The sequence below is a fragment of the Helianthus annuus genome, chromosome 5, assembly GCF_002127325.2.
Source record: "Helianthus annuus cultivar XRQ/B chromosome 5, HanXRQr2.0-SUNRISE, whole genome shotgun sequence".
Taxonomy (NCBI): Eukaryota; Viridiplantae; Streptophyta; class Magnoliopsida; order Asterales; family Asteraceae; genus Helianthus; species Helianthus annuus.
Genome location: NC_035437.2, coordinates 22,113,620 through 22,140,361, shown reverse-complemented (window position 1 = coordinate 22,140,361; position 26,742 = coordinate 22,113,620). Strand labels below are relative to the sequence as shown.

At 40.8% G+C, this 26,742-nt stretch overlaps 1 protein-coding gene across 1 annotated transcript; it reads right to left on the bottom strand.

Annotated features, from left to right (window-relative positions):
* Nucleotides 1-24,922: 24,922 nt before the first annotated feature.
* On the bottom strand, nt 24,923-25,504 carry LOC110942816 (uncharacterized protein Mb2253c-like). Its single transcript, XM_022184579.1, has one exon. It carries the CDS (start codon nt 25,502-25,504, stop codon nt 24,923-24,925), a length of 582 nt encoding a protein of 193 aa, XP_022040271.1.
* Between the last annotated feature and the right edge of the window lie 1,238 nt (nt 25,505-26,742).

The following is a 26,742-nucleotide window of genomic DNA, read 5'->3' as shown; positions in this document are numbered from 1 at the left end:
GATTTACGTAAGTATCCTTCACAACCGAGGATAGGGTACGTGGGGGTTTACGTAGGTTTTACGTAAGTGCCTGACACAACCGAGGCAGCAGTAAGTATCCGTTCACGCAGGTTTTACGTGGGTATCCTTCACAACCGAGGATAGCGAGTAACTTAGTTATACGTAGGTTTTACGTATGGGTCCTGCACAACCGAGGACGATGGTATGGTAGTCTAGTAACAATGTCCGTATGAGTCTATTCAACCTTATCCTTATCAATCCCATTCCCAACACCCCGGGAATCCCATGCCTTGGTAAGAGTGTGAACTCACCTTGGGTTGCTCGGCAGATACACAATAAAAGGTTCTTGAACTAAAGTGGTCAACCACGTCCTAACAGGGTTACCATACAAGTCAGGTTTTGACCCAAGTAATGCACATTGGTTCCACATAGGTTAACACAGCACGAAGATGTGAATATCATGGTAAACACATAACAGTCAAGCAACGTATTCAACTTGTGCGAGTAAAATAGCCTAATAGAAATCGGCCCAACATGTTGTGCGATCCACAACATGTTGTGCGATCCGCATAGTCCCGGCCCAACTAGCATAAGTGAACGGTACAACATATCCGGCCCAAATGTTAAGTTAACACTTCTTGTGCGATCCTACTAATTACCCAGCCCAATACATCATTCGGCCCAACAGCTAACACTATTATGATTTTGTGCGATCCAAAGGATCTTGTGCGATTGAGTTGGGTTGTGCGTGTGACTTTGGGCTTGTTCAGCCCAACTAGCATAACGACTCACTTGTACGATCAGTGTGGGCTTGTGCGTTTGTGTCTTGGGCTTCTAAGGCCCAACAGGTAAACGACATTACCCCTTGTGCGACTGGGTAATGCTTTGTGCGATTGGAGACCCCTTGTCCGATCAGGGTCTCTTGTGCGACCAGATCAGCTTGTGTGATCGGACCAGCTTGTGCGACCCGGTCTTGTGCGATCCGTAACAAACTCCCGGATGTCATGCAATCGGTTAAAAGCTTTTAATAGTTTCCATATTTACAATCAATTAACAACTAATCAGTTTCCAATCATGCCTCTAATCGATCAAACTAGCATAATCTAAGCAATTCATATGAACCCTAATATGAATAACAAGAACATTCAAACTATCCGATTTATTAACACTTACACATAAGAGCTGATTACATAACAATTATATCATCATTCAACCGATATCAAATCACAACTGATCTATTTGTTTTCGGGTAACATTCACAATTCAAACAACACCTAACCAGCCGAGTTCTTGCAAGTCATACGATTTACATACATGTAACACACCACAACTTATCATATGAGCAACCCTAATCATGAAATCACACATGTAATCATACATAACTTACAAACATAATGTACAACACTAACCGATTGAGAGGAAGTGGGCAGGAATTGATCCGAACGTGTATCCTTGGTGCCGTCGGGTTTCAAGCAAACGAGAGAGAGAGAAGTCTAGGGTTTCTTGTGTGTGTTGTGTTTTGTGACAAATGAGAGAACTATCCCTAGATGGGTGTTTGTTTGCGTACAAAACAAGTGGGCCGAACCCAACTCGGGTGCCCTATGGGTCCGCGTACAAGGTGTGGCCCAAAATGGGCTTGTGCGATCGGGCATTGATGTGTGCATTTGTGCGATTGGGCTTGTTATATACATATACATAATACATATCATAATGTCATAACATTCAAGTAATCGTTCACTTAATCATAACACATTCACGTACGTTACACAAAGTGGGTTCAAAATACGAGTTGTCACACACTTGTAGTATACAGAAAAGTTACTAAATAGTCCGGTATGCTTTCCTGACGGTTGAAAATTAATAACGTTGCAAATATATATATATATATAGGATATATATATATATATATATATAGGACGCTATACGGATTAATTAAGCATTTTAACGGAACAGTATCGAACCGAACAACCGGACTTTACCCGGAATATAAAAATATTGTCAAACATATTGTTCTTACTTTTCTGAACTAGTTGGGGTCCCCGAACACCCTAACACACCTTATATTAATTAACACACTAACTAGACACTTAACCTTCTAGTTAACAAAGTTAACTTACCTTTACATTTCAACTAGACCAACCCCCCCCCCCCCCCCCCAAACCGGTTAGGAGACAAAAAAGGACTCCCACATGATTTCCTTTGATTATTATAATCCATATGTTGAATATCTTGGGGACATATTTAACATGATGGATTATGTTACTACTTGGTTTATAAATTAGCATAAGAGTTAACCAACTTCATTTCACTAAACACATAACAAACAAAGCTCTCCTTCCTCCCTCCATCCCCATTCTCGGCTGCCATCATACCACCACCATCTCGCCACCGTCCAACCTCCATACAACCATTTCTTACATAATCAAAGGTGCTACGGGTCATACAACGAAGCTTGGTGCTCTCGGAAGTGGAAGGACCTTCTCCATTCGCTTTTAACCATCACTTTTCTACACTCGAACTTCCCTAGCCTTGAGCTAGTGGTAAGAACTTAGATCCGTTCATTCTTTATGTTATTTAAGTGGTTAATAGATGTTAGAATGATAAAAAGTTAAGAAACTTTAAAGCTCATGAAAAAGTCTTGAACATAATGTGTTAAAGTGTGGATAAAGAGAAATTATTTGTGTAAATCATGTAGATCTTGTGTTTTTATGATTCTTGTTGATTTTCTGATGATTTGTTGGTTAATATTGATGTTTGAAGTTGTTGTGATCACTAAACATGATTAACGGAATCAAGCGATCACAAACTAGAAAGCTAAAGACTAAAAAACAAAATCTGTCCAAATTTTTCAGCCAACTTCAGTTGGTTGTAAACAGGTCATAAACTCAACAAAAAACTGATATTTTGAGTCTAAAATGTGATATTAGGAAATACGGTTCTAATGGCACTGGAATCATAATTTTTAGACTCCGTTTACTATTTTTAAAGTGTCATTTCGTAACAGCAGAGAGAGCTGCATTTTTCTGCTGAAAATATGCGTTTTGTTTTCTATCATAACATGAGTTCTGTGTAGAGTTAGATTATGAAAATTGTACTGTAGATGACAACTGAAGTATTTGTAATTACCCCACTGGAATTTCGTAAATCGGACTTACAATGAATTTTTAGTAAATTATTCCGTGGACTGCAGTCAGAAAATATTAAATCTGATTTCAGTCCAGAAAATGAATTTTTACAAGATATTGGTGACGAACTGGATCCCGAGATTTTTACACAATAATATTTGGATCGTTTAAGGCTTTCTGTAAAAATTCGGGAATTTTTGGAACAAGTTAACTATTTATTTAAAATCCCCGAAGACAGCCCGCTTTTGAATATTTAAGCTGAAACTACATAAGTGGTAATTTGCAAGTCTAAATGTCGAGTATGCTATCTGTGAATGATCTAACATGTTATGTGTTAATAAAACTGTTACGTTCAATGTCGTATGTTTGTTTATGAGTGGGGAATAGATGGGAGGCTTATATGGGCATAAACCGTTAAAGTGATGCATGTTATGTGTTAGATGCGTGTAGGAATTTTGTACTTATCTGAAGTCGCTAATAAACTAAGGGTATGTTTGGCAAAAGTAGCTGGTGGCTGGTAGCTGAAAGCTGGAAGCTGGTAGCTGGTGGCTGGAAGCTGGTAGCTGTAGCGTTTTAGATATATTTGGTGTTTGGTAGAGTAGCTGGAGCTTTTAATAAAATGTATAAAATTACCAAAATGGACATAACTAAAAATTTAGAAAGTTGGTGCATTAAAAAGTTTCTTATTTTGAGAGGTTAAAATAGTCATTTTTCCCTAAAAGCTTGTAGCTCCTTCTAAACGCTACTAGTAGTAGGGTTCAACCAAAAGCTTCAAGCTCCTAACCTAAAAGCTTAAAGCTCCTTCAACCAAACAAGACTTTTTATTAAGTAGGAGCTTTTTCTTAAAAGCTTAAAGCTAGAAGCTCCTAAAAGCTCCATGCCAAACATACCCTAAGTGGTAATCCTACTAGGACGTGATTGACCGATTTTGACTGTTAGCTGTATTTGAGAATCTAACCGAGCAAACCGAGGTGAGTTCACACCCTTTCTAAGGCATGGGATTCCCGGTGATTTGGGAATGGGTTAAAGAATTAAAACGGAATCTACATATCTTACTTAAGTGGGATATGTACGACCATCCTCCTTGGGTAGGATGCCAGTATTAGTCCTGCGTATTCTCTTTGGGAGAACTACGTACGTTCGTCCTCCCTGGGTAGGACAACAACCTTAAAACTTACTAGACAAAACTCTATCATAAGTCCCTCATTTTATATCGACTTAATCACCGAGGCCAATGGCGAGCGGGTCATTAGTTAATAGCGTTATTAGGTTTAACAAACCTCACACCGTGCCCGTCGGACGGGCGTGTTCTAATGGACTATGGCAAACCATCAGTGATGATAGACACTGATGTAGGGCACAACTTACTTGCGTAGTAGTCGATATCATACGGTCTAGTAGTTCACATGGGGAAGCCCCCACTAATCATGGACAGGGTATGGGTAATAAAGAATGAACTGGTTAAACTTTCTTTCAACTACGGGGTAACCCCCACGACAATTACGCCAACGAAAGACAAACCACGTTTTCAGAAACAACTTCAAACTAAACAACCAAACGTGAACTCACTCAACTTTGTTGTTGACTCGTTGTTACATGCCTTACAGGTTGCTAACTGCTTGGAGCTTGCACGAGGATGGAGTCGCTGTGGTGTACGGATTATGTCCAGTGTTTAATATTTAAATCTTTATGAACTTATTAAACCTATGTGTCGGACTTTAAACTTATGAACGGCGAACTTATGTTTTGAACTTTATGTTTATGCTTCCGCTGTCTAAATTAAAACTGGGTTAACTAGCTTTTGGTCACCAATCGTATTGTGGTTGGCTTGATTTACTTAAATACGTTGTTCAGTATGATTGGTGGCTCGATCCTGGTCACGTCACGCCTCCAAGCGGTAGTACTCCGCATGGTGGATTTTGGGGGTGTGACAGATTGGTATCAGAGCCATTGGTTATAGTGAACATGGTTTTAACAAGGGAAAAGCTTTTTGATAAAACCAGACTATAACCTGTACAGTGCTCAACGATCCACAACGACGCTTCGCTCCACGTGCAAGACTCGACACCATAAGTGGTATGATATATGTTATATTGTCGGTTAGATAGTTCTCACTGTGCATTAGTTAACGTGATAATTGCTGTTTGAACCTTGTGTGCTTACTCTCTCCTGTCGTCCCACACTTACGCACTTTCATGACACTTTTCTCACTTATGTTGCTTCGTGATGAAGATCATGAGCTGACACGGAGGACATATCAACCTCACTCAAGCCCAGTTGACGACTCTGATCAACGAACGAGTTGCTGAGGCACTCGCAGGTGTTCCTGCAGGAGGTATAACCTGCTACTTCGACCTATCTTAGGACGTTTAGATCTTACCTTCGCAAACCTACCCTCGTGCTTAACCTTGTCATTTATTCTTGCACCACAGGTCAACATGCTCAGCCTCCTGTGTGCACGTTCAAAACCTTCATGGATTGCCGACCAAGCACTTTCAGCGGCACAGAAGGTGCTGTAGGCCTTCTTCACTGGTTCGAGAAACTTCAGTCTGTTTTTGAGATGTGTGAATGCCCCGAAGATCGAAGGGTGAAATATGCTACTGGAACACTCGAAGGAGCTGCATTAACCTGGTGGAAAGCACAGGTTCAATTGCTTGGGTTGGCGGTTTCTAATGCCACCCCATGGAACGGTTTCAAAGAACTAATTAGAGAAGAGTACTGCAGTCGTGACGACATCCACAAGCTGGAGGTGGAATTTTTCAATTTGAAGATGACGGGATCTGAGATTGAGGCATACACGAAGAGGTCAAATGAGCTAGCATCCTGTGTCCCACTATGGTGGACCCTCCCTATAAACACATTGAGCTGTACCTTAAGGGCTTGTTGCCAGAAATTCAAAGCCATGTAACCTCAGCTAACCTTGGCACCATAGAGCAAATCGTCAAGTTGGCTCATCGTCTCACTGATCAGGCAGTTGAGCAGAACAAACTGCCCAAACGTATTAGCGCCACTACTTCTGATGCTCCCAACGACAATAAGCGCAAGTGGGATGAAAATCTGGGCAAGGGTTCTGCCTCAGCTCAATCTCAGAAGCGAAAGACAGACGAGTACAGGAGCCCCGGTCAGCAGCCTTCTGGGAATCAAGGTCAGGGTGGGTACAAGGGAAATCACCCTAAGTGCAATCGATGTAATCTGCACCACAGCGGCCAGTGCAACAAGGGTCGTTGTCAGAGATGTCACAAGCTGGGTCACGAAGCCAAAGATTGCAGGAGCCCACGTCCTGTGAATCAGAATCGCCAACAACAACAACAACAACAACAAGCTCCACAGAACCACCAGCAGCAACATCAGTAGGGAAATAAAGGATGCTTTCAATGTGGCGCTGAAGGCCACTTTAAGAGGAACTGCCCCCAGCTGAACCAAAACCAGAATCAGAACAACCCAAGAAACGGGAACCACAATGGAAACAACAATGGAGGCAACAACGGAGGTAACAATAATGGCAATGGCGCCCAAGGTCGTGTGTTCGTGATTGGTCAGGGAGAAGCAAGGAACGATCCCAACGTTGTAATGGGTAAGTTTCTTCTGGACGACTTCTTTGTTACTATGTTATTTGATTCGGGTGCCAATACTAGTTATGTGTCCTTAAAAGTTAGCCAAATACTTAAGCGCACTCCAACACTTTTGATCCCCAAACACACAGTAGAGCTAGCAAACGGTAAAAGTCTCGAGGCCACGCACGTAATCAAAGGTTGTAACCTCGTCTTTGCTGGTCAGGCCTTCTCTATCGACCTTATTCCTATCCCACTGGGTAGTTTCGACGTCGTTATTGGGATGGATTGGCTATCTCACCATCAAGCGGAGATTGTTTGCAAGGAGAAAATCGTCCGCATTCCTCGCTCTGGTAAAGAACCCCTCGTGATTCATGGCGACAAGAGTGGTGCTGTTGTATGCATTATCTCTTTCCTTAAGGCCCAGAAGTGTTTACGAAAGGGCCACACTGCCATTTTGGCACTCGTTACTGACACATCCGCGGAAGAAAGGAAAATAGAAGACATACCTATTGTACGCGACTTTCCCGAGGTATTCCCTGAGGAATTACCTGGTCTCCCGCCTCATCGCCAAGTTGAGTTTCAAATCGAGCTATCTCCTGGAGCAACGCCCATAGCTCGAGCTCCTTATCGTCTAGCTCCATCAGAACTCGAAGAACTATCTATGCAACTGCAAGAACTCTTGGAAAAGGGTTTTATACGTCCTAGCTCTTCGCCCTGGGGAGCTCCAGTCTTGTTTGTGAAGAAGAAAGACAGTACTTTCAGGATGTGTATTGACTACCGCGAACTCAACAAGGTGACCGTGAAGAATCGTTATCCTCTTCCACGCATTGATGACTTGTTCGACCATTTGCAAGGGTCGAGCTTCTACTCTAAGATTGATTTGAGATCAGGATACGATCAGCTGAGAGTCCGAGAGGAGGACTTCTCCAAAACAGCATTCAGAACTCGTTACAGCCATTATGAGTTTCTGGTTATGCCTTTCGGGTTAACGAATGCACCTGCGGTCTTCATGGATCTCATGAACCGAGTGTGCAAACCTTACCTGGATAAATTTGTCATAGTCTTCATCGACGACATCCTGATCTATTCTAAGAGTAAGGAGGAACACAAGCAACACCTGAGGCTTATTCTGGAACTACTTCATAAAGAGCAGCTGTATGCCAAGTTTTCGAAATGTGACTTCTGGCTTCGCGAAGTCCACTTTCTAGGCCATGTGGTAAACAAGGATGGGATTCATGTTGATCCATCCAAGGTCGACTCGATCAAGAACTGGCCTACACCCCGCACACCAACAGAAGTCCACCAATTCTTGGGTTTGGCAGGATATTACAGAAGGTTTATCAAGGATTTCTCCAAGATTGCACAACCTCTCACTTAACTGACTCAGTAGGGTGTCACCTACCGTTGGGGCGATGCACAGGAGTCAGCATTTCAGCACTTGAAAGATAGACTTTGTAGCGCGCCAATCCTCTCATTGCCTGAAGGCATAGATGATTTTGTGGTTTACTGCGACGCTTCCATCCAAGGACTTGGTTGCGTCTTGATGCAACGTGACAAGGTCATTGCCTACGCATCACGCCAACTTAAGGTTCACGAAAGGAACTACACTACGCACGACCTGAAATTGGGAGCAGTTGTTTTCGCGCTTAAGATATGGAGACATTACCTGTACGGTACCAAATGCACCATTTACACCGATCACAGGAGTCTCGAGCATATCTTCAAGCAAAAGGAATTAAACATGCGACAACGCCGATGGGTCGAACTCTTGAACGATTATGAATGCGCTATCAAATACCATCCAGGCAAAGCCAATGTTGTGGCCGACGCCCTCAACCGAAAGGATACTATACCTAAGCGTGTACGTACGTTACAGCTTACCATTCAATCTAACCTTCCCGCTCAGATTCGCGATGCTCAAGTTGAAGCATTGAAAGCAGAAAACATTAGGGCTGAGTCCTTACGAGGATCGAGGCAGCGGCTAGAACAAAAGGAAAACGGCGCCTACTATGTAAACGGACGCATCTGGGTTCCACTTTATGGAGACTTACGCGAGCTTGTGATGGATGAAGCGCATAAGTCTCGTTATTCAGTACATCCCAGTTCGGATAAGATGTACCACGACTTAAAGACTACATACTGGTGGCCTGGTATGAAAGCCAGCATAGCAACCTACGTCAGTAAATGCTTAACTTGTGCCAGGGTCAAGGTCGAATACCAGAAACCATCAGGCCCACTCCAACAACCAGAGATACCTAAATGGAAATGGGAGCAAATTTCCATGGATTTCGTTACTGGCCTGCCCAGATCTCAACGCGGAAACGATACCATTTGGGTGATCGTGGATCGACTGACCAAGTCTGCACATTTTCTGCCTATCAAAGAAACGGATAAGTTTTCTACTCTAGCAGACATCTACTTAAAAGAAGTGGTATCAAGGCACGGAGTGCCAACCTCCATCATTTCTGATCGTGACGCGCGTTTCACCTCTGAACTATGGCAAGCTATGCATAAGTCTTTTGGCTCTCGTTTAGATATGAGCACCGCTTATCATCCACAGACGGATGGGCAATCAGAACGCACCATCCAGACCCTTGAAGACATGCTTAGGGCATGTGTAATCGATTTTGGTAACGGCTGGGAAAAGCATCTCCCGTTAGTGGAGTTTTCGTATAACAACAGCTACCACACCAGCATTCAGGCCGGTCCATTCGAGGCATTATACCGACGTAAATGCCGATCACCTCTTTGTTGGGCAGAAGTTGGTGACAGTCAAATCATTGGTCCAGAACTCGTAGTAGATACAACCGAGAAGATTGCTCAGATACGACAACGCATGGCGGCAGCTCGTGACCGTCAGAAAAGCTATGCCGATAAGCGAAGGAAGCCACTCGAGTTCTAGGTTGGGGATCGAGTGCTACTCAAAGTCTCACCTTGGAAAGGTGTAGTTCGTTTCAGCAAACGAGGCAAACTCAACCCGCGATACGTTGGACCCTTCGAAATCATCGAGAGAATTGGCAAGGTCGCCTACAGGTTGAATCTACCTGAAGAACTCAGCGGAGTTCACAATGTCTTCCACGTATCAAATCTGAAGAAGTGTCTGTCAGACGCGACCCTCATAGTTCCTCTCAAGGAGCTCACTATCGACGACCAGCTGCGATTCGTCGAGGAACCAGTAGAGATTACGGATCAAGACGTTAAGATTGTCAAGCACACCAGAATACCTCTCGTCCGAGTTCGTTGGAATTCCCGTCGTGGCCCAGAGTATACCTGGGAACGAGAAGACCAAATGAAACTCAAGTATCCCCAGTTGTTTAAGAAAAACACAACCACTACTGAGACTGAAGCTACTGCAGAATTTCGGGACGAAATTCCAAATCAACGGGGGGATGATGTGACACCCCAGGAAAATCAGGAAAACAACGCAACTTAACAAGCTTCCTCAGTAACCACGTGTTAAATTTCGGGACGAAATTTTCTTAACAAGGGGAGAATGTGACAACCCTCAAAATCCCATGTATTCCGTACAATTTATTATTGATAATTAAAGTGTTTGACGACTGTGTGGAATTACTTAACTGCTCTCTGATTTCTGTGTTATATTTACATGCGCTTGTTAACACACTAGTAGTATACAGAAAGGTTACTAAATAGTCCGGTATGCTTTCCTGAGGGTTGAAAATTAATAACGTTGCAAAAATATATATATAGGACGCTATACGGATTAATTAAGCATTTTAACGGAACAGTATCGAACCGAACAACCAGACTTTACCCGGAATATAAAAATATTGTCAAACATATTGTTCTTACTTTTCTGAACTAGTTAGGGTCCCCGAACACCCTAACACACTTTATATTAATTAACACACTAACTAGACACTTAACCTTCTAGTTAACTAAATTAACTTACCTTTACATTTCAACTAGACCAACCCCCCCCCCTAAACCGGTTAGGAGACAAAAAAGGACTCCCACATGATTTCCTTTGATTATTATAATCCATATGTTGAATATCTTGGGGACACATGCTGGATTATGTTACTACTTGGTTTATAAATTAGCATAAGATTTAACCAACTTCATTTCACTAAACACACAACAAACAAAGCTCTCCTTCCTCCCTCCATCCCCATTCTCGGCTGCCATAATACCACCACCATCTTGCCACCATCCAACCTCCATACAACCATTTCTTACATACTCAAAGGTGCTACGGGTCATACAATGAAGCTTGGTGCTCTCGGAAGTGGAAGGACCTTCTCCATTCGCTATTAACCATCACTTTTCTACACTCGAACTTCCCTAGCCTTGAGCTAGTGGTAAGAACTTAGATCCATTCATTCTTTATGTTATTTAAGTGGTTAATAGATGTTAGAATGATAAAAAGTTAAGAAACTTTAAAGCTCATGAACAAGTCTTGAACATAATGTGTTAAAGTGTGGATAAAGAGAAGTTATGTGTGTAAATCATGTAGATCTTGTGTTGTTATGATTCTTGTTGATTTTCTGATGATTTGTTGGTTAATATTAATGTTTGAAGTTGTTGTGATCACTAAACATGATTAACGGAATCAAGCGAGCACAAACTAGAAAGCTAAAGTCTAAAAAACAGAATCTGTCCAAATTTTTCAGCCAACTTCAGTTGGCTGTAAACAGGTCATAAACTCAACGAAAAACTGATATTTTGAGTCTAAAATGTGATATTAGGAAATACGGTTCTAATGGCACCGGAATCATAATTTTTGGACTCCGTTTACTATTTTTAAAGTGTCATTTCGTAACAGCAGCTAGAGCTGCATTTTTCTGCTGAAAATATACGTTTTGTTTTCTGTCATAACGTGAGTTATGTGTAGAGTTAGATTATGAAAATTATATTGTAGATGTCAACTGAAGTATTTGTAATTACCCCACTGGAATTTCGTAAATCGGACTTACAATGAATTTTTAGTAAATTATTCCGTGGACTGCAGTCAGAAAATAATAAATCTGATTTCAGTCCGGAAAAAGAATTTTTACAGGATATTGGTGATGAACTGGATCCCGAGATTTTTACACAATAATATTTTGATCGTTTAAGGCTTTCTGTAAAAATTTGGGATTTTTTGGAACAAGTTAACTATTTATTTAAAATCCCCGAAAACAGCCTGCTTTTGAATATTTAAGCTGAAACTACATAAGTTGTAATTTGCAAGTCTAAATGTCGAGTATGCTATCTGTGAATGATCTAACATGTTATGTGTTAATAAAAGTGTTACGTGCAATGGTGTATGTTTGTTTATGAGTGGGGAATAGATGGGAGGCTTATATGGGCATAAACCTTTAAAGTGATGCATATTATGTGTTAGATGCGTGTAGGAATTTTGTACTTATCTAAAGTCGCTAATAAACTAAGTGGTAATCCTACTAGGACGTGATTGATCAATTTTGACTGTTAGCTGTATTTGAGAATCTAACCGAGCAAACCGAGGTGAGTTCACACCCTTTCTAAGGCATGGGATTCCCGGTGATTTGGGAATGGGTTAAAGAATTAAAACGGAATCTACATATCTTACTTAAGTGGGATATGTACGGCCATCCTCCTTGGGTAGGATGCCAGTATTAATCCTGCGTATTCTCTTTGGGAGAACTACGTACGTTCGTCCTCCTTGGGTAGGACAACAACCTTAAAACTTACTAGACAAAACTCTATCATAAGTCCCTCATTTTATATCGACTTAATCGCCGAGGCCAATGGCGAGCAGGTCATTAGTTAATAGCGCTATTAGGTTTAACAAACCTCACACCGTGCCAGTCGGACGGGCATGTTCTAATGGACTATGGCAAACCATCAGTGATGATAGACACTGATGTAGGGCACAACTTACTTGCGTAGTAGTCGATATCATACGATCTAGTAGTTCACATGGGGAAGCCCCACTAATCATGGACAGGGTATGGGTAATAAAGAATGAACTGGTTAAACTTTCTTTCAACTATGGGGTAACCCCCACGGCAATTACGCCAACGAAAGACAAACCACGTTTTCAGAAACAACTTCAAACTGAATAACCAAACGTGAACTCACTCAACTTTGTTGTTGACTCGTTGTTACATGCCTTATAGGTCGCTAACTACTTGGAGCTTGCACGAGGATGGAGTCGTTGTGGTGTACGGACAGTTATGTCCATTGTTTAATATTTAAATCATTATGAACTTATTAAACCTATGTGTCGGACTTTAAACTTATGAACGACGAACTTATGTTTTGAACTTTATGTTTATGCTTCCGCTGTCTAAATTAAATCTGGGTTAACTAGCTTTGGGTCACCAATCGTATTGTGGTTGGCTTGATTTACTTAAATACATTGTTCAGTATGATTGGTGGCTCGATCCTGGTCACGTCACGCCTCCAAGCGGTAGTACTCCGCATGGTGGATTTTGGGGGTGTGACATTTGAGACCCTAATACCATTCGTTTTTCCCATTTCTATTGTGGCCTCTGTCTCGTCATGTAGATCCTTGTCAGGTTCTTTGTTCAAATCAAACGTTTCATCAATGGTATCTATAGCGTCTTCACTTAGAGCCTGTTGGACGTCAATAGCTCCGTGCTCAGATCGCAATCTTTTATTGACAGAACTTCCTTGTCTAGTGAAGGTGCAAGATGAGCTCCCTTTCTTCCTTTTTATCGGCGTAGTCCGATTATTGTATCCCCAGATAATCTTGTTTAAATTAAAAGGATCATCATCAGGCCCACATTCATTACTACTCCTTCTGGGCTCGTTCTGGTTGGGCCTAATTTCATCTAATATTTCTCCATTAGTTACACCCAGCCCAGTTTGGTCGTTCTCCAACCATATTCCTTGTGGCTGATTGAAAAGTAAATATTCCATTGGTCCCACCTATGATTTCATTAATTTCAACACTTCCAATACTCCTAGGGTTTTGAGGTTCTAGCGACTTTTCGTTTCCACAGCAGTCTGCGAAAATCTCTCTCGAGTTCCCACCAAAAGTAGTCGTTGTTGCACGCGCATCTCCACCCCCATCTGACTTTTCGTTTTCTTGATCCATCATCTTCTCCGTTCCATTATCGCCGGTGACCGGATCTCCGTTTTCATGACTGGAATTCTCCGATTCCATGTTATTTTCTTGTTTCTCCTTTTGCCTAATCACCAACTCATCGTCCTCTTCAAGCTCCATGGTTGTCTCATCCGGGGTATTAATGAAAACTGAATCATCATTGACGAAACTTGGTGCCCAATTCCCTGAGACCTCAGATACCCAACACTTGAATGATACAGCTTTGAATTTTATTAGAATCTCCTTATTGAGAACTTGTCCTGTTTTGACTATAACTCCTAGGTATGCATTTGTTAGGTTACTATCCTCCTTACGGGCTTCTGCCTCTTTGATTACCCGTCCCAAGCTTTCCCCGATTGTGTTGAGAGTTTCCTTGCTCCTTAGACTGATCGGAACACCACAAATCCTGATCCAGGCAAGTCTTTCGAACCCGGCCATATCTTCCTTCCATAGTTTGATGTTCGTGAAATGCTCCTCGTACTTAACTTTATTTACTGTCAGGAGTTCTTCGGTTACCATTCGTAAACCCAATGTGACCAGAATTCTCAGTCCGCCTGTGTACCTAACCTCCATTGTTTCCGAGCTAACTTCTCGGAGTATTATTTTCGATCTGAACAGAACCTCCAACGTTCTGGCTTCCATGCTGACAGTTCTTTTTCTCCAATCTCTAATATCGTTTTCACTATGATTGTTGGTTCACATGAAGCCACTCGGTTTGGAAAAAAATAGTAAGAACTTTGCATGATTTAGAAAAAATAGTAAGAATCTACCAAAACGAACCCATTGAGAGAAGTTGCTAGATCCGCCACTGCCCAAGAGCCAAGGAAAAGGTCATGTTTCCCTTTTTATTCGCTTAATTGTGCGAGGATAAATTGGTAACTTATGGTTTTCACATGCGAATGTCGGTAAATAAGATTATAATGTGTTTCTTGCAGACTCAGTCATTACTTAGCTACTTTAGAAATCAGCGGTATGGCAACGCTGGGAGGGGATGAGATGAGATGCATTGACATTCAGGCATAGTTGATTGATTGATAGTTGTTGGTTTTGGGGTAAGATTTGTATATAATCTACATCTATTTTCTAATGTGCCGGTAATTGCATATCGCATATGGAGGTCTTCATTTGTGTGGAAAGGATGAAACATAAGTCAAAAAAGGACATAGATGGAGGGGTGGGTGGGTGTCAATGAATAATCTTTGTCTATGAAGTTTGGGAATCTTGTATCTTTCTACTTATATTTGCAGCCTAATGTAGTGTGAATCTGTTTGTCACTCATTTTCCATGTTTGTTCATTTCCTTTTAGTTTTATATTTGAAATATTCATTTAGGTTTGTCAAAACGTGATTGCAAAGAAGAGGTGTCAGAGATTTGAAATTCTAAAATACCAACTTTCTATAGTATATCCCTAACACTTTTAGATTTAAAATTTTAAAATATAAGTATTCAGATTGAGGGGCCATCTCAACTACTCCACATAACTCATTAGTCTGTCTCTACTAAGAAACATTCATTTGGTTTTAAAATATAAGAAACATTCTTAAAGCTTTAACCTTGATCACTAGAAACCGTTATAAGCGAAGTCTTGGTTGATTACTATACACCATGCTACCATAGTGTGATTGGAATTATTTGAAGCATTTGGTTAGTATACACCACACTATGGTTTGAATTCTTTGAATCATGCATGATGCAAATCGTATAAATTTATGTAGTATTAGAAACCTTGATTCACCTACAACACACTTCTTAAATATACAAGATAGTATGTGTTGTAGTATTAGAAACCATGATTCACCTACATCACACTTCTTAAATATACAAGATACTATGTGTTTGAAGAGTTTAGAGAAAGTGCTAGGATCTCTCCCAAAGTAAACTTATACCGTACTCTCTTTTTCACAAAAAAATTCTTCCAAATATTCTACGTCTTTATGAAACTATTACAGTGGAGTTTATTATAAGTGTTTGAATACTTTTTTTTTTTACCCATTTAGTCTTTTTCACATTTTTGCTTCTTTAAAATGTAACATACCCGGTTGGGTTGTTCCTTAAAATATGACTTTAATTGAACGTTCTCATTATTATATGTAAAATGTAACTTTAGTCATAAAATGTATTTATAAAAGTTATCTATATAATTTACATCGTTCAACCCGTGTAATACACGAGTAACTAACCTAGTGCATATATATATATATATATATATATATATATATATATATATATATATATATATATATATATATATATATATATATATATAGGGGAAGGTTCAAATAAAAACCACTTTTATTGTGAAAACTCGATAACTAACTAAAAAAAGGACTAAAAAACACACAAATTTTTTTTTCAATTTTTTTTATAAAAATCGCAGGTTTTTTATATAAAAAAAACTTTTTTTCAAAAAAAAAATTTGTAGTACACATGTGTAATAATACACATGTGCACTACAAATTTTTTTTTTTGAATTTTTTTTTTATATATTAAAAGTGGCGAAAATTGGTATGCAAAAAAAAAAATGGTATGTTTTTTTGTCTTATTTAATTACTTTTCGAGTTTTTACAATAACTAGTGGTTTTCATTTGAACCTTCCCCTATATATATATATATATATATATATATATATATATATATATATATATATATATATATATATATATATATATGTTAGGGTTCATGCGAGAACCACCTTTATTGCGACAACTACGAGAACCAATGTGAACACAACAAACTAAACCCACTACACCACCAAAAAACTAAAAAAACTACCCCCCCCCCCCCACCAAAGCTAAATGCTAAAAATTAAACCATAAAGCTAAACCCCTAAAAAATCTTTAAAAACACAAAAAAAAAATTTAATATTTTTTTTTAATATTTTTTTTTTAAAAAATCGCTACTTTTAGTATTAAAAAATTAAAAAAAACGCTATTATATATATATATATATATATATATATATAGGGTCAGGATTTAGAGAAAACGGTGAAAAGTGTGAGAACGGAGAGAACGGTTATGGATCGTCAGATGAAAACAATCTATGGACTAGATGACGCGGTGGCGTTTTCGTAAATAACATCACTTTTATTACTGTGGTGCGATTCATTAAGAGTAAAAAAGTCTTTTGACTTCTCTACACAAAACGACATCTAATGAAATAAAACTCCATTAAAATTACCGCCTTAACCTACAATAGCGCCATTAGATACAAAACGCCAAACTTAATTATAATAAAATCTCGCCTAAAAAAAAACCGCCAAAAAACATCTTATATCTACAACATCTCAGATCTTCCATTAAAACACACAAAACCCAAACGTCATATTTAATATATACCATTCGTTTTAGAAACGCCAAAAAACCCAAACATCAAATATCCTCTAAACCAAAACGTTTATTGGAAATTCAGTTTGGTTTTCGGTAAGGTTTCGCTCAATGTAATGGACAAAATCCTTAAGTGAGGATATTGTCCCTTTCATTGAGTAAAATCTTATCCTCAACTTCCATCCAATTTATAAAGCCAAAACATACAAAAATATTATTGAGGTTTGTTCTCAATAAAGTTTAGCTGTATGCGGTGGACAACATTGTCAGACATCTTTCTTAACTGAGGATTAACAATGTTGTCCACCATCATACAGCAAAACATTATTGATTTTAGCATGATCAAATTTAGAGGTTTAAGATACTTTTATTTAGTGGCGTTCTTTTTCTCTGTAAAACGTCAAAAAGTTAAAAAATCAAACATCGTTCATTGGAAATTCAAGATTGTTGGCTGAAGGGTGTAAACTCAATAACTTTTTGCTGCATGAGATGGACAAATCTTCAAGAAAAAGAGGCTGATTTCAGAGTTTGTGCTTCCATACGGCGACAAAAAAACTACTTCAAAAACAAAAAATCAAAATAAATTATACGAAAGTCGAAACAGCCAATGAAGATGCTTCAAAAGAAGAAAGAGACTGGTGACAGTGAAGATTTGGAAGATCAATTGTTTATATATATTTTTTTAATTTTCTTTTTCAGTTGATTGTTATATAATAACAACGCCATATATAATAAAAACGCCTGACAGCCAAATGATTGTTACATCATGCCATAAAACGCCCCAAAAACTCCCAAACTATACTAAAATTAGTTTGGACAAGTATTATAAAAAACCCAAAATAAAAAAAATAAAAACCAAACTTGAAAAGGTAACTAGAAATAGTAATTACAAAATAGTAAAACTAAAGAGAGGGAGAATTTATTATATTAGAATCTAAAATGCCAAACTTGAAAGACGGGACGTGTTACAGATGTCACACCCCAACCGATGACGGAAACATCGGGGCATGGCACTGAGCGAAACAGATTGTCAAGAGAAATTCCATAACGACTAAATTACCAAATAGTTAATATTATGTCCCATACCATAACCCATTAAATAATCTAATTATTACAGACATAGATATTCTCAAAGCAAAACATGTTCCGGCAACTCAGATTCAAATAAATAAATTGTCTTTGTTTCTAGACTCCATCCTACTCGATTCCACAAAATCAGATAAAGCACAGTATCCTAAGCACCTGTCACATACGTTGAAATAAGCTCAATACACATAGTGTAAAGGTGAGCATACAAGTTTGATATAGCATAGTAGGGTTCAAAATAGTTTACGCATAACCAGCATGAAACATGTATAAAGTGAAGGCAAGTAGGTTACCGACAGAGAAATATGCACAGATATGACTGTGAGTTGTAGAATGCCCAACACATACCCCCACTGGGACACGTGAAGTAAAGCCCTTAACAACCCCTGTCCACGACAGGCGCTGAGTCCAAACTATAGTAATATAACATACAAGCATTCATTGAATAACACGTAGCATGCAATAACGGTTAGCGTATAAATAGTGTTTACGTTGTGTGATTGATGTGGTTTGAATATAGATAACGTATGTAACACCCAAAAGTGTGTAAAGCAAAAAGGGATCGAGTATACTCACAGATTGTGTTTAACAAGTAAACACTCTCTTGGATTGAAGGGAGCTGAGAGAGATTAGCCTGAACAGTTAACATAAATGATAAGCGGCGCGTAAAACGGTGCAAAGTACCAAGTGTCGGATGGCAATCCGATCGGATGGCAATCCGATCGGATGGCAATCCGATCGGATCCGATCGGATGGCCAGTCGATCGGATGTCAATCCGTTCGGATGGTCATCCGATCGGATGGCCATTCGATTGGATTAACATCTTGTTTGGTAAGGATGTGTTTGTGTATGATGGCTTTGAAGTTTTCGTTGTAGCATTTTGAAAACAGTGAAGTATCTCTACCCTTCAGGTCGATTGATCGAACGGCGGTTTGATCGGCTAGCGATCCGATTAGTAGGACACTTAGTGAGAACAAGTTCACAGCAGGTTGTCACTCGATCGGATAACAATCCGATCGGGTGGCAATCCGTTGGTCATTGTTCATGCATTGAACATGTTGAAAATTGTTTAAGTGTTAAGGTCCGAACGTCACAGGGTCGGATGGTCGTTCGATCGGATGGCAATTCGATCAGACGGCAATCCGTTCGACGTTCAGATCTTCGAAAAGTTGGAATTAAAAGCTTAAGTGTAGGACCAAGTGTGAGCCGATCGAATGATTGTTCGATCGGATGGCAATCTGATTGGACGGCAATCCGTCCCAACGGCCTGATCGTCTTTGACACTTGATTGTTTTGAAGGTTTTGCAGTTCTAATCGAGACGGTATGACGATGTGCCAAACAATAGAAAACCCCATCAATACCTAGGTGATCCGAACGGACAGGAATCACCCTAGTCCGGTCGGTCAACTGTTCGAGACGGTGGTTCGCGTTTAACCCGAGGTCGGTTGTCTCTTTGATAGAACACAAATCTTGAACCGACACATCACTAAGAAGGAGTAGAAGATCAGAACGAGCTCCGGTTCTATCGGTTTTGAGTGCATTGAGTGTAAAAGAGTTGAAAGAAAGTTGGAAAACCATCTTTCAATCCTTTTAACCATGAATATGTGTAGATCTATGCAAAAACATTGTTTAATCTTGTGGGAATCCTTCAGATCTGAGTTGTTCTTGGTGGAATGAAGCCAAAACTTGAAGTTCACAAGAACTCCATGATGACATCACCCTAGAACACCTCAAATCCACTGATTTCATGGTTAAAAGTTAAGATTCAAGAGAGAAAAAGATGAAGAAGTGCGTGTAGATCATAGAAGTACAAGAATTAGGTTGAAAACTTACAAGAATCGCGAGAAATCGAGAGAAAGAAGGCTGGAGTGCGGCTGGGTCGAGTGGAGGGCTGTCACATCACAAATGATGTGACAGGTGGGTATTTATAGGGTTTCCAAAAGAGGAAAGTGCATAGGATCGGATGGCGACTCGATCGGGTGACAATCTGAACGGATGGCAATCCGATCGGATGGCCACTCGATCGGTCGGCCACTCGATCCAGGTGTCCGGCGTGTTGAGTTTCGTCGTTTCGATTCGCGTGTTGAGCGTTGCGATGCGTTTCGAGTGGGTGATGCGATATATTAATAATAAACACACAAATACTATATCAACATACAATCATCATAATTAACTGGCGTTTAGCGTTTGTGATTCGATTGTGATAAAGTTGCGATTACGTTTCGATTAATCACCACAACATAAACATAATTAAACATACACAAGTAACACATAAATAGCACACAAACGTAAAACAATATCCATAACGCATAATTCGGGTCGCGAATGCGATTGCGATGCGATAAGCGATAAAAGAAGCGATAAATAGCGATTAAACCTCGATTATTAACAAGTACTCCACATAATACAACTAATGCGATAAAATAAATAGATTATCTACAAGTCAAAGAAGTTAAAACAGGAGTTGAGCAAGGAGTGACAGATCGCAATTTGCAATCTTTTCTTCCATTGACTTCAATCTTGACTTTGACTTTGACTTTCGAAACACAGGGTGTTACAGCCTCCCCTAGTTATAGGAATTTCGTCCCGAAATTAGGCCTTAGCTGCAACAAAAAATTGTGGGTACTTCGCCTTCATGTCGCTTTCGAGTTCCCAAGTGAACTCTGCGCCTCGTTTGCCTTCCCAGCGGACCTTCACAATGGCAATGCGAGAGCGCCTGAGCTGCTTGGTTTCTCGGTCCATGATCTCGACAGGCTTCTCCACGAAGTGCAATGTTTCGTCCACTTGTAGATCCTCTAGTGGAACTTGTAAATCATGCTCAGCCAGACACTTTCTGAGGTTCGAAACATGGAAAGTCGGGTGGACGTTGCTAAGTTCCTCCGGTAGTTCGAGTCTGTAGGCCACCTTGCCGATCCTTTCCAGAATCTTAATGGGTCCAACATATCGAGGCGCGAGCTTTCCTTTCTTGTCGAATCTGACCACACCCTTCCAAGGTGACACCTTTAGGAGTACATGGTCGCCAACGTCAAATTCAAGGGGCTTGCGTCGTCTATCGACGTAACTTTTCTGACGACTCCGTGCTTTCAGCAGATTGTCTCGAATTTGGAGGATTTTGTCAGTCGTTTCTTGTAGTTGCTCAGGACCGGTTATTTGCGAGTCCCCGATCTCGTGACATACAATAGGCGATCGATATTTTCTTTCGTATAATGCCGCAAACGGTGCCATTTGAATGCTAGAATGATAACTATTATTGTACGAGAATTCGACTAACGGTAAATTTGCGTCCCAATTACCACTGAAATCTATGACACACGAACGGAGCATGTCTTCAAGGGTACGAATCGTTCTTTCAGTCTGAAGAAACACTGGATAAATGACCGGAATCAAATAATCCAGGGGGTTAGGTTCTGCATAAAAAGGGTTGGTTCTCTCTCGTTTGGTTCGATGGGACGGATTCTCTCTTCTTCTCGATAGCTGCAAAACAAAACACCATCAGCCTCGTCATGGGGAGAATGGGGGTTCTCTCCATGACCACCCTCCAGCGTGAGAATAAGTATCGATATATGAAGAAGAAAGGTATAAGTGAAGTGAATGTAACTTGGAGATTGTACCTGAATTACTCTTCCATTTATAGCCGGGGGTTTGGGCGGGAAAACCTGTTATTGAAATGTTGACGGAAAATGCTAACTCCGTAAGTGGTTATTTCCCCCTCTGTTAATCATCTTAATCTGACGTGAGAGCAAACGGATCGCTATTTATATCAACGGCTGGCATGTTGCCACGTGGAAAGTGGGCAAGTGGAGGTTCCTCTCCCATTTCATGCCATCATCGTGACTTCAAGGGAGCCAGGGATGATGACACGTTGCCCAGACGGTTATAACCATCTGGTGGTGCACGATTGGGCCTTCTAGAAGATTACAGTCGTAATCCAGTGTGACTCCTTATCGTGTGGTATCAGTGCAGTGAATAATATCCAAGTCTGGGTATTATTTAAGCGGGAGTGCTTGCTGGGATTTTTATTCCTTTGTTATGGAGAACGGAGCAAGGATTTATTAATTTCCTTTTGGCGCGCAGATGTTGTTTGTGGTGTTTCTCTTAAGTCTTCTTTACTGGACCGGTGCGCGGCCGCACAAGGTCTAAAGAAGGTTAGAATATTGAGGTTGTGATATGGTCCCAAGTACTCGAGACGAGGTTTTTGGGACCTTACCCCTTCAAGTCCCCCCAGTCTAGTGTTGCTCTTATGCAAATAAGTGGAGCACTGGACTATGAGAGAGAGAGAGAGGTGCTTTTTGCTGCTGGATTTCTTGGCGCGAAAATGGAGAATCTTCAGGGGGAAGACACTTTGTGCTTATTATTTTTTGTCTTTAGAAAAAATATAATTCTTAGAAAGATGGAAATCTTATGAGGGAAGATATTTGCACCTTTCTTTATTTTGAACTGTTGTTACCTTGAGCGAAGAGTTTTTGTAATTATGAGTTAACGATTGCTTACGTCATCTTTTTAGAAATATAGTTTGTGTTGCCTCTTCGTCTTCTATCTGACTGTAGCTCTGGGAATGTGTGTGGCCTCTGTCAGGGGGTTTTAAATGTGATGTGATGTTTGCAGTGGCAGCGCCGTTGTGTAGTCAGTTGATTTGACACTTAATCATCACAATCCTTTTTTCAAAGTTGACACTAATTTTTCCCGGCCTATATATTCTCATTAGATGTGAATTTCTTTTTCCAATTTGGGGAAAAGATGAGGACAAGGCGACAGGTCCGACGGCGAAGAGTCTTTGAAATTCTCAGGGTGCTTGATGCAGCGGACGCTCTACTTGATCTTTCAGATTCGTTGATTGCTCCTGCTGTTAGGGACGAGGATGTCAATGGTACAAAACTTTATGATCCAAATCGGATCCGCTCTCGCCTTGCAGATGACAACAATGGTGGAGTTACTAGGTTGTCAGCACATCTCGTAACTCGATCATTTTCGGTTGATCGGAGAGGAAGTTGTTCCATTGTCTACCAACGGCGTCGCTGTGTTGTTTCTCCGCTTGAAGTTCCGGCTGGTGGAGATGCGGCTGTTGTTGCTAGAGATGGTGTAGAGAATGCTAACCCTTGGGTTGTTGACCCTCACCCCTTGTCTAAGTATGACGAAGTTCTTTATACTCGGTTTGCTGTGTTAGGTATACTTTCTTAGTTTGCTTTGTGTTGTAACTAATATTTTTTGAAGAAACACTGCTGTGTTCTTGTAAATGGTTTGTTAAAGTGCCTTTGTTGCACTAATAATATTTTTGATGCACTGCCGTGCATATATGCCTTGATAGTTTACAAGTTGTGTTTGAATTACAATATGTTGCATATGCTTAATTACTTTGTTTAGGTAGAGCGAATGAGAATGTTATTGTGCTCATGTGTGAACGTAGGTATTAAATGCACGGGAGGTTGTGCTTATTTAGACTGTTCATGAGGCGTACAATGTTCACCATATTGTTTTCGTGTAAAACTAAAAGAATTATATGCAATTTGTAATGAATAATAACACGTGTAAGGGTAACTGTTGCATTAATAAGGCGTCGAGCCGATTATACAAAGTAAAATAGAAAAATACATTGCCTGTATAGATCTGAATTGTTGAATAGCTCGGCTATATATACCACCTGCGCAGCTGCTGCGCGTTCCAGGTGCGGGGAACGGGTGTATGCCCCTTTGCCTAGGACCTCGTTGATGATGTATGGCCCTTCCCATTTTGGCGCTAATTTGCCCGGTTTTTCTGCATTGGAAGCTTCATTGTCGCGTAAGACGAAGTCCCCTGGAACGAAACTACACACGCGGACGCGCGCATTGTAGTACTTTTCAAGTTTGGATTCGTATCTTGCTTCGGCAATGGCGGCATTCTCACGCCTTTCTTCGAGAAGGTCTAAATCCATTCTTCGTTCTTTTTCATTGTTTTGTTTGTCCATGGCAAGCATGCGCGGCGATGGAAGGCCAATTTCGATTGGGATTACCGCCTCTAATCCGTATACAAGTCTGAACGGGGTTTCTCCCGTACTGGTTTTTGGCATGGTACGATGAGCCCATAAGTTGCTAGGGAGCTCATCGACCCATCCTCTGCGCACTGTTCCCAGTCTCGCCTTTATGCCATCAACTTTTTGTTTGTTGATACTTTCGACTTGCCCATTTGCCTTTGGGTGCGCCACAGAGGCAAAGTTGCGTTCGATCTTCATTTCCTTGAACCACTTCTGGAGATCTTCTGAGGCGAAGTTGGTGCCGTTGTCAGAAATGATGCGCAATGGTAGTCCGAATCTGCAAATGATATGCTCCCATATAAATTTGCGGATCACCATTGCTGTGGTTGAAGCTAACGCCTTGGGTTCAACCCACTTTCTGAAATAATCTAGTGCCACGATAATGAACTTTACAGCGCCAGGTGCATCAGGGAATGGACCAACAACGTCAATGCCCCATTGCTGGAAGGGCCAGGCGAATGTGACCGGCACGAGCGGATTTTTTGGACAAAGGGTTTTTGGCGCGTGACGCTGATAAGCTGCGCACTTTCGTACTAATTCTACGGCGTCCACATGCATCCCCAGCCTATAGTATCCTGCGCTCATTATCTTTGCTACTACCATGCATGGTCTGGCGTGTATTCCACATAAGCCTTCATGGATTTCCCTGACTAAGTACTGCGCATCTGTTTTGTCAACACAGCGTAGGAGTGGTCCCATAAATGACTTGCGGTACAGTTATCCGTCTGCCATCTCGTAATTTATTGCTTTGTTCTGAATCTTCCTAGCTTACACTTTTCCTTCTGGGAGTTTTCCATGCTGTAAGTACATGATGATCGGGGACATCCAGGATGGGCTGCCGACCTCTACGATGTTTACTTGTTTAAGAGGAACGGAAGGATTGGACAATACCTCGATGCGCACTTCTTTTGCTAGATGTCTGAAACTGGTGGCAGCCAATTTGCTCAGTGCATCCGCATGCTTATTTTCACTTCTGTTTTTGTGATTTATCTTGAACGTTTGGAATTGGCTGATAAGCATTCGCGCTTGTTCTAGGTATAATGCTATAGCTTCGCCCTTTGCATCATAGTGTCCATTGACTTGCTCAGCCACTAACTTTGAATCGACGTGAGCTTCAAGATTTTTTGCTCCCATTTTAAGCGCTAAACGAAGGCCTGCTAGAAAAACTTCATATTCCGCCTCGTTGTTTGTGCTATTGAAGTCCAAGTGTATCGCGTATGTAAGCTCGTGATCGTCTGGGCTAACCAATCGGAGACCCGCTCCCGCTCCATCGTCATTAGAGGCCCCGTCTGTGTGCAGCGTCCAGACTCTATCGTCGAAACGAGAACATGGTTTTGAATTGCTTTGCATTCCTGTACTTTGGCTATGGGAACTTCTGTGGTGAAGTCTGCTAAAACTTGCCCTTGGATTGCTGGTCGTGGTCTATACGAGATATTGTATCCTCCCAGCTCAATGGCCCACTTAGCTGTCACACCCCCAAAATCCACACGCGGAGTATCACCGCCTGGAGGCGTGACTAACCAGGATCAAGCCACCAATCATATTGAACATAACAAGTAATAAGTAAAATTCAACCACACAATATGAAAGGTGTTTCAAATCAAAAACATAGTTAACTGTTTAGCGGGAGCATAATTGTAAAACCCAATGTAAGTATTAAGTACGAAATAAAGTAATGTTTTTAGCATGGCACACACTACCATGTCCCACAACGACCGCGCCTCCCTGTGCAAGCTCCATGAGTACCTAGCGACCTGCAAGGCATGTAACAACGAGTCAACAACAAAGTTGAGCGAGTTCACAGTTGGTTGTTTAGTTATTGTATTCGTTTCATAAATCATATGTTCGTTTTGTAAACCATGTATCATATTAATTCGTATCGCGGTCTCCCAGACATGTGTGCGAAGATTAGTGGGGGCTTCCCATGTGTTACTAGACCGTGTGTATCGACTGCTACGAAAATGTAAGAGGTGCCCTAAGTCAATGTCTATCAGCATTGACCCTTTGCCCATAGTCCATTAGTACACGCCCGTTCGAACGACACGGTGTGAGGTTTGTTAAACCTAATAGCGCTATTAACTAATGACCCACTCGCCATAGGCCTCGGCGATTAAGTCGATATAAATGAGGGACTTCATGATAGAGGTTTGGTCCAATGCGCATCCTTGGCATCCTACCCACGGAGGATGGTCGTAATTACCATTTAGTTCATTTACCCATTCCCAACCCTTGGGAATCCCATGCCTTGGAAAGAGTGTGAACTCACCTTGGTTTGCTCGGTATGCTAAAGTATGTGCTCACAAATAATCAGTCAAGTCCTAAAGTACGCACGTGTACATAATCAGTTTACATTCACAAAGTTCACATATAAGTACAATTACAGTGGATATTAAATCAGTGATCACCAAATAGCACAAAACACACGTATTCAAGCTCATACAAGTCATGCTCAACATTTAACAGCAGTTAACTAACCCGGTTAACATTAACAGAATTAAACTAAGTTACTGTGCAGTTTACCCATTCGACGAAACACCCTCGTTTCGCCGTGAATCCCTTTCGACGAAACACCCTTGTTTCGTCGTATT

Bases quoted from the DNA above. Each gene is read 5' to 3' on its own strand.
- LOC110942816 (XM_022184579.1), bottom strand. From the start codon at position 25,504: ATGCAAAGCAATTCAAAACCATGTTCTCGTTTCGACGATAGAGTCTGG.